The sequence below is a fragment of the Primulina eburnea genome, chromosome 9 (genome assembly GCF_022965805.1).
Source record: "Primulina eburnea isolate SZY01 chromosome 9, ASM2296580v1, whole genome shotgun sequence".
Taxonomy (NCBI): domain Eukaryota; kingdom Viridiplantae; phylum Streptophyta; class Magnoliopsida; order Lamiales; family Gesneriaceae; genus Primulina; species Primulina eburnea.
The window spans coordinates 33,195,077-33,205,080 of record NC_133109.1 but is presented as its reverse complement, the minus strand read 5'-3'; the positions used below and the strand labels follow the sequence as shown (position 1 = coordinate 33,205,080).

Below are 10,004 nucleotides of genomic sequence, written 5' to 3'. Positions count from 1 at the left end.
ATTGAAGAGTAGATTCATCATTTTACCTGCAGTTGATCAAATTAATTATGGTTGAGTTTGGATTGATTTGAAATATATTTTGTTTTGTTTGATAGAAGTTAAATTTATTTATTTTATATTTATATAACGTTTTATTTATTGGATTTTGGCTGCATTTCGAATAATTGTTGGTCGAATGCCAAATTTATTTATAATGGGCAACGATGTATAACCCAAATAGTAATCATGCCTTACGTTTTATCCCATTTAAAATTTGGTCCAAATAAATTGGCAAGGCAAACTAACTGAATATATCGGGTTAAGTTTATGCGCTATTTTATAAATTATTCGAAAGCTTATACACTTTTTAAAGAAGGGTTTGATAGAAAAGAGGTTGTAAAATTAAAAAGTAAGTTGTTTTAAATTTTAGAAAACATCAAAAATTATAAGTAATTGGGGGAATAATCCCAAAATCATTTTGATTAGGGCACAATGGAGAATATTAGATTTAGTCAAAATGTTTCAAAACAATTGTTTTACTCACATAAGTGCTTCTATCAATTTAAAATTTGATTAATTTGTTTTAAAATATTTTGTGTAGCAGAAATATATTTAATAAATTTTTGTAGTTATTAACTTTTTTTTTTGTAAAGATGGGATAAGCATTCGCAACAAATTTTTTGGTCTGTTCCTTTTTTTTTTCCAATTCGGAAAGACATAGCAGTGTAATAATTTACAATTCACCAATGGACAAATATAAAAATATCAATAAATTGCCAAAAAATTTCAACACAAATGACTGCCTTGCCACCTCTGCACTCTTATAACTCTCCCCCATAACATGTAAAGAACCTGTTTTCTCCTTTCTGGAAATCCAGCAAGTCCCTTCCTTGGACATCAAAGAACCGGGGAGGAACACACGACTAAATTTCAACCCCATACCTCAGAGAAGAAGAAGAATGTACAAGGAAACCAGCAATCAAAGATTTCCACCAAGAATCAAGAATAATGAACTTCTGTTTTAATTATTATCATTCGTTCTCTCTACATCATGCTCGTTCTGAGGTTCTGGGAAAATCTCGACAGAGTGTCGCCTGGTTGAGGATGAATGACCATTACCATTTCCATCACCATTCTGACCACTTCCTTGAGACCCCATTGTCGCCGAGCGTCTGAAACTTCCAGCTCGTTCAACTTTTCGAGAAGTCCCAACAGCCACATCCGACGAGCTGTGCCGCCAGCTGCTGAATAAAGTAGCATGGAACGACCCTCTGGATGACACGGTTCTAAGCCTAGCCGAGCCTGTATTTTCTTCCCTAACGACTTTCAGTGGATTTTCCAATGCCTTGAGTATATAACGCATCGGGGGGCGTCTAGAAGGCTTCGGATTAAGACAAGACCTCGCGACAATTGCCATTGCCCATACTTCCTCAAGAAGATCCTCATCTACAACAAGTGATGTATCCACGATATTTGTGACGAGTTCTTTGTTGTTTGTACTGATGTAACGTAGGGTTGATTCCAACCATTCTTTCATGTTGGAATCAGGGGACGAACTGATGTCAAGTTTACCAGTTACCAGCTCGAGCAGAACTTTCCCAAAGCAGTAAACATCATAGGCACACGTAGCATAAGGCATACCTGGTCATTGAAATCAAAGAATGAATGACAGTGCAGAGAAAGAAAAAAGATGATGACACAAACAAACCCACGGTTACAGAAGCTTGCTGATGTACCTTGGTCTGATGACCTGCAAAATATACCGTAAACAAATTGAGTCAGGTTCATAGACAGAAATAAAAGTATGGGATCATATGATATTCTTTATATGTTGAAATCACCAAAAACATCTTATGATTAAGAAGTACAAAAATAAGTGAAAAACTCTTATGACTAGTAGATTTATTATAAATGGTTGATTAAGAAGTACAAAAATAAGTACTTAAAAATATGTGAAAACCATGAAAAAATATGCACATGTATGTCATGACGGCTATTATTTTCACAGTCATAGACACCACCACAGTCAACAACTCGAACTTCACTCTATTTTTTAACTCTAACGTCAAGCTACAAAACATTTAAAGCAGTTTACTTTACAAGAAAATTACTTACTGTGGCAACCGTAGCAATTTTGTGATTCTGTTTTGATGAGCATCTCCTTCTTGAGCACAAACTTTACTCAAGCTTCCTAATCTTACTTCAAATTTATCATCGAGTAGTATACTGCTGGCATGTACATCCCTTCAAGAACACAAAACCAATTCCATCATTAGAAGAGGATTGAGGAGGTAGAATTGCATAGATGCCATTCCATTCAAGATACACAACAGATGTGAGTCACTCCGAACTCATACTGTGATGTTTCGTATTTTGCATTTCACTGATATTTTTTCTAAGAAAATGTTTTGTACTTGTTTACCAGTATAACATTTATGATAACGGAGTACTTTTGCTAGTTCTTTAGTAAGAAAAGAGTAAAGTCAGTTCTGACGTGTGTTTGTCTATTGACCATTATACTGGCAAAGAGCTCTAGTTTCAAAGTTCTGATAAGACGACAGAATCAACCATGAAGGCATACAAATTAATAGGTACCTGTGAACAAGTGGTGGGGTGCACTCATGGTGTAGGAAACACAAACCCTCGGCAGCTCCAATCGCTATTTTGAGTCGTGTTATCCAATCCAGTGATTGCAAACCATCATCATCGGATTTCGCTTTCTTGAACAAAGAACTGGTCAAGTCTCCATTTGGCATGAATTTATAAACGAGAAACTTCTCGTTCTCGTTCTCCAAGCAATGCCCTAATAGTTGTATGAATCGAGGGTGGGATACTTTGTTGAAAAACTCAAGTTCTAACATGTGTGCTTCTTTTTTTACCATTGAATTCAAATCCACTTTCTTGATGACTACCGGGATTCCACCTTCAAGGATTCCATGGAAAAGATCACCAGACTGACCATTCTTGATTAGATTTGAGTCGCTCAATTCATCAGTGGCCTTGAGAATCTGCTGATAGGCAAATGAATCACCAAGAATTGAAAAATTTAATGATGTTCCGGGAGGTGGTGGACTTCCACTAGCAGGAACAGGTCCCACACCTATGTCTCGTCGGTTTATTGCTTCTCTCCTTCTCTTGCAACAAATCAGCAGCACAAATAAAATCACCAGGAGAGAGATTATCCCGACACCACCAAGAACAGCAGCCAAAATGATTACTTTTCTGTGACTCTTCTCATGGGATTCAGCAGGAGGAGTTTCAGTGCCATTTGTTGATCCAAAATCATCGAACACTAAGCCCCTCTCAGAATAAAATAAGGCACATTCAGATGCACCTCTCTGATTAGTCACGTTCTGGAGGCAATTCAAACCAAGAGAAGTGTTGCCATGAGCATTACTCGGAACTGTGCCTTGGAAATAGTTGCTTGATGCATCGATAAAACTGAAGCTTCTGAATACAACAGGCAGATTTCCGTAAAACATATTATGGGAAATGTTAATTGCTAAAACACTAGAATTTGTACTTGAAGTCACATTTGGCAGCCCACCAGTGAAGTTATTCACAGACACATCAAGGAACTGCATTGTCGGGATAGACCACAACGCAGCTGGAAAATCATTGGTGAAACCATTACGACTCAAAACAAGAATCTGTAATCGAGCCAAAGGACGAAATAAATCCTCGGCCAGTGATCCTGAAAGAATATTGTTCCCAATTACCATTCGCCGCAAGTTTCTCAAACCCCTAAAATCCAGAGGAAGCGACCCTGTGAGAGAATTAAATCCGAGATCAAGCTCAACCAGACTAGAAAGATCACCGAGTTGTGCTGGTATTGAAGACGATAAACTGTTCCCAGAAAGATTCAAGAACTGCAACATAGACATAGTTCCAATACCCGGAGGAATAACCCCAGACAAGAAATTTGCAGACATATCAAGTAATGTAAGGTTCCCAAGCACCGCAAAGGACTCCGGTATCGAACTTGTAAGCATGTTTCTGGAAAGATCAAGAACAGAGAGGCGAAATAACTGACCTAAACTGGACGGAACTACACCAGTGAGTTTGTTATCAGATAAATACAGTTCAGCTAAGCTACTCAAATTGCCTAGTGTGGTCGGAATGACACCAGTAATTGAACAAGAACTGAGATCAAGCACTTGGAGTGAGGCAAGCTGCAAGCCCAGCCATCCCGGAATCGACCCAGGAAGCAAGAAATTAGACGAGTTGAAAGAGGTCAAAAGGGTCAAATTCTGGAGGGCATCTACTGAGAATTGAGGGTTTTGGCTTCCTCTTCGAGTTCTCCTGAACCCCGAAATGTTGATGCTCGTAACCCGGCCATTGTTGCACTGAATACCAACCCAAACCGTACAGGGGTCGGATTTTACTGGCCACTGTTTAGCCCTCAACCCTAGTGAAGATCTCAGCTGAAGTAAAGCCAATCTATCTTGCGTTGAAACCAAAAATTGCTGCTCTAATGTACAACCAAACAGCGACAATAACAAAACTAAAACAACAAAAACCACCCCGCTCCACCGATCCACCATTTCTGCTGCACCTTCATTGAACTTCAAGAAAAAGCCCCCTCTCATTCATTTACACATACACAGAGCAAAAGACTCAATCCCATACCAAGAATTCAGGGATTCTTGCTATACAAATGAGCATGCATTTACTTTATTCAAGATTAAAAATAAAAAAATAAAATAAGTCGAAGAAAAGCACAGAACTCTCGTTGGTGAGTTTAACTTTCTGAAAATGAATAAAAATGAATCAGAACCTCCGAGTTGATTCTTCAAAATCTATTCTTTTTCCATTTGCTTGAAAAAACAAAACCTCTTTTTCAATTTTCTCTCTCCACCGCACTTCCTCTTCTCTCTCAACCCCCTACAATCTTTTAGTTGACGACGGATATAAAGATGAAAAGGGATTTGTAAGGGGAAAAAAAAAAGTCAAAAACTGAGATTTTAGGTAGGCGGAGAAAGAATTGGGTGACTATACTGAATGCTTGATGGTTGGCACTAATGGTTCGTAGAGAGAGAGAGACAGAGAGAGCGGGATTAAAAAAGCTAGAAATACACCATGGACCCATCCGGATCCGGATCCGGATCCGTGGTTTAAGTACTAAGCTATTGAGACAGAGAGAGTACATGTGACTGTTGACAAGCAGAAGCAACCTTCTTAAGAAATATGAAAAATACAATTTAAGCTCGATTAAAAGCGAAACATTTGATCAAAACAATGAAATAAGCCCTCGATTTATTATGGCAAAAATTTGTGTGAGACGATATCACGAATCGTATTTTGTGAGACAGATCTCTTATTTGGGTCATCCATAAAAAAATATTATTTTTTATACTAAGAATATTAATGTTTATCGTAAATATCGGTAGAGTTGACCCGTCTCACAGATAAAGATTTGTGAGACTGTCTCACAAGAGACTTACTCGTTTTTTATTAACTATATTAAGTAAGTATATAAAAACCATGAAAAAACTTTACAATCTTATAAAAAAACGAAAAACCGACACGATTGTAACTGGGTCAAAATTCGGGGTTTTTGGATCGGGCGGGTTTGGTAGATAAGTATGAAATAAGGCTGTGGCGTATGGACTACCGAATCGGGTTTGGATCTGATTGAAACGCCGAAAATCCCGCCCTTTACAGCTAAGCTTTTAAACTACTACCGCTATTCTATATTGTACTTTCTCTCTCTGCATTTAGTTGTACATCATGGACACCTATTTATTACACAATCATTTTTATTATAATAATATATAATAAAAATATTCATATAAACATAATAATTTATTGAAATATTTAATTCAAATCTCTATGATGTCTATTCAGGAAAGGGTCAATCTACCTTTCCCAAATGTATTACAATTATATAAATTTCATTTATAAACCCGAAGTCTTGTCTTTTCTAGATGTATCCCATCGATTTTTATAATGCATACATTATACATTAAAAAAAACTCTTATAAACTGATTTACGATCAATTTTATGAAATAAAAATATTCATAAGAAGTAATACTTTTATTATATTATTTTTTATTCTAAATATGAATAAGATCAACTTTTTTCACAGATACAACGTCTTACAAAAAATCTACTGTACTTTATTTTTCTTACAATTCAGTTCAATTTAATTTAAAATAACAACCATTGTGGTTCTTCTTACAATTCAGTTCAATTTAATTTAAAATAACAACCATTGTGGTTCAGTCAACAATGTAATGAATCTTGTCACCTATGTCAAATTTTTGTCATATTGCATGAAGATACATCACGTTTTTAAAAACAATCAAGACAATTAAGCAACCCTTTTAAATAAAATATATATATATATATATATATATATATATATATATATATATATATATATATATATATATATATATATAGTTTTGATATGATGTCTACCACCGTGCGTGCACACTTACGTATATATTAATGAGGTGACTCATTTATTGAATATAGTGAAACATGTCTAATTCTACATCTAATAAGTTAGTGTTATCTCATTGATGGACACGGTGGATGAACATCATATCAAAATTAGATATATACACACACATAAATTTGCCCAAAGTTTAAAATTAAACCCAAAAATAAAATTTTATTAATTATAATATGGAGTTCATTTAAAGAGTGTATATGGTAAAAAAAACCAATAATTGATGATTATTTTTTTCGAAAAATCGGTTCGGATTAATTTGTGCAACACAATAAATATTTAACAGCCTGTGGCACATGCTTGTTGATTTATTTTACCAATAATATCACAAAAATAGTAAAATTGGATAGTTTGGTGGAGATGGTAAAAGGAGAAATGTGACAATAATTATAGGAAAACGATCCCATTTATTTTTCACTCAACCACAGTAATCAAGCATCTAATGTTGCCACCTAATTTCCTCCTTTCCATAAATCTATCGCATCAAAATTAATGTTTATTGAAATTATGTGTATTTAACGTAACAATTAAAACTAATTAATGCGTGTATATATAGGGGAAAATATCGAGTAGTTTCTCTCTATTTTAAAATAAATTAAATTAGTCAAAAACTTGTGTGAGACGGTCTCACGGGTTGTATTTGTGAGACAGATATCTTATTTGGATTATCCATGAAAATTTATTATTTTTTATACTAAGAGTATTACTTTTTATTGTGAATATATATAAAATTGACTCGCCTCACATATTAGAATCCGTGAGATGGTCTCACATGAGATTCACTCATCAAAATAAGGGTAATCTTCTTTTATTACATTAATTTCAAATTTTATTTAAATAGATATTGTTATACCATATAAGTTATAAATATCCACAATGTTATGATATTGTCCATTTTGGACCTAAGTTGTAATGAATTTGTTTGTTTTTTTTTACTTTACTCAAAAGATCTCATATCAATGAATATATCATTTTATCTTATTAATCTGCTGACTTGTAGCTCGTTCTACAAGAAAATATGAGGTTGATCTCCATTGATTAATAGAAAATCAAGTGTCTAGATCTAATGCTTAAAAAATACAAAAATAAAGAATGGTAGATATAAAATAATAGAGGAAATTTAGATTATAAATAATTAAAAACAGGGAATTAATTCGTTTTCAATATAAAATAAAATAGTAGATCAGATCAAGGGGTTTGATGAAATATTAAAACTCGGCACTTCAATGCATGTTCAAATCAAACCTTTGAATTATTTTGTGGATTGTATTTAAATCACATTATTTCTACTTTTTAGAATTTTTGTTGTGATTCAGTACCTACTTTACAAATAATTCTATTACTCAATCATTTAGTTGAAGTCGAGAAAGAATCGAAGACAAATTACAGTACTCTAAGGTAACGTCTGGTTCATGTTAGATATATAAGTATGGAGATAAGTAATATTTTGTAATAATAAAATAAATAGAAAATGATAGTTAATATATTGTTTGATTTAATTGATTAAATTTGAGATAATATGATATTACCATTTTGTCATTGTTCAAAATATTAATAAAATATCAATAATATTATTTATTAAGGGTAATATTGTAATTTTATATTATTGATTTGATTGATCGAGATAAATAATACTTGTACAAAACAAATTATATGATAGGACTATTTATATTAGTACTTACAAGTACTTGAACCAAACAGTACCTAAAAGTAAAACAGGGGCATTCAACCTTATCTAATATTGATTAAAGTTTGAATTTTGGGATTCAGATCAATATAATTTAACATTCAAACTTTCAACAGTATTTGTAAAAATAATTCAATTTTTAGCCGAAACAAATACTAATTTGATTATGGATAAGGTACAGTCAAATATTTGTCGGTTTTACCAAGAGTTTTAGTTGGCGATAATTATATAGCTTCAATATTGTAATTATACATGATACAACTCAAGTGTTGTTGGTCTCAGGTGCAATATTTTGATAAATCATTATGAAAATAAAGAATAAAATTGGACGCTGAGATTTACGTGGAAAAAATATAAAAATTATTATGATAAAAATCATGGATAAAATGAAAAGAATTCAAATATAATATTTTATAATGTATAACCATTTACTTTGTTTCTAAATAAAACAATCGCTATTAATACATGATAATAAAACATCTTACAAAAATTATAGAATAGCACAATAAAATAAAAATGAGATGTGATAATAACTCGAGAATTATAGGATATGAAACTCATAACAGTGAAAAGCATTTCACATTAATCGAAACATGTTTCTTCATCAGTTTCGTCAACAGATTTTCCCCCAACCACTCATTAATCTTTAACACCCAAGTAATTACAGACATTTCTATCACTTGAAGATTTGATTGGAAATTAATCAAATATTCACACATCTTTTATGTTTCTTCTATATCACTTGAGGATCTACACCACTCAAACTTATCCTATTAACCAACTTGATCAAAAAAATCAAATACATTGTTCTTTGTATGAATTTTCTACATCATATTTCATTCTTCTATTACTTCTAGCACAAAATAAATTGAACTACAATGTGTTTAGTCATGAAATTAAAGGTTAGATTCCTCGCGGTGTGCAAGACTCTATGATTGTCACAAAACAAAAGAACTTTATCTTGTTTGTAATGTCCCGAGATTTTATTACCGTAATCTGAGATTAATCTGAATGATTTATTGATTAATCGAGATGATTATAGGTGGAACAAATTAGACCGGGATAGTCGTGAAACGAATTGACAATGTGCCAAGAAAGGAGCCCCGCGCACATGCGCGATATGTATCGGCGCACATGCGCGAGGAGGGCAGAAGCTTGCGCGCACATGCGCGTAACGTCCAGAGGCATCGGCGCATATGCGCGACTTAAATGGCGCATATGCGCGAGTTGTTATTATTGTCATTGCCGAGACCAGTAGGTCTCGCGCATATGCGTGGGTGATGTCGCGCATATACGCGAGACGTGGAATGCGTAAGGTGAGCCACTTGCCTTCTTGCATGCCACGGATGTATATATATATATATATATATATATATATATATATATATATATATATATATATATATATATATATATATATAAATATATATATATATATAAATATACACGATTCCTTACTCATTTCCTTCAGCAGAAAATCGAGAAATTGAGGGAGGTTTTACTTCTTGATCTTAGAATTCGATTTGTGAGTGAACCGTCTATTTAATTCTGAATCCAAGCACAGTACCGTGTTCCTATCAACGCAGGCTACAACTGGACGTAAGTTTTGTTACGTTTAGACAAGATTTGAAATTATGATATTGTCAGAATTGAATATGATTCAGATATAGTGTTTCTGCTACCGTAGACATTATAGAATTGAAGTCAGATTAAAGAACAGACTGTTTCTGTAATTTTTATGATTTTTGAAAGATATTGACTGAGATTCTATATCAGAATTGTGTTAGTATTCAGATTATGAATTGTAATGGTATTGATTATGAGTTCTGGTATTATATATGTGATGTTCAGATTGACGGGGTTATTCAGATTGTATTGTT

At 33.4% G+C, this 10,004-nt stretch overlaps 1 protein-coding gene across 1 annotated transcript; it reads right to left on the bottom strand.

The window, feature by feature from the left end:
• Window positions 1–649: 649 nt before the first annotated feature.
• On the bottom strand, window positions 650–4,995 carry LOC140841856 (probable LRR receptor-like serine/threonine-protein kinase At2g16250). The gene is made up of 4 exons (XM_073209568.1): window positions 2,575–4,995; window positions 2,095–2,223; window positions 1,716–1,729; window positions 650–1,620 (listed from the first exon to the last, which is right to left on the bottom strand). Exons 1-4 carry the CDS (start codon window positions 4,566–4,568, stop codon window positions 1,001–1,003), a joined length of 2,757 nt encoding a protein of 918 aa, XP_073065669.1. The 5' UTR covers window positions 4,569–4,995; the 3' UTR covers window positions 650–1,000.
• Window positions 4,996–10,004: the final 5,009 nt, after the last annotated feature.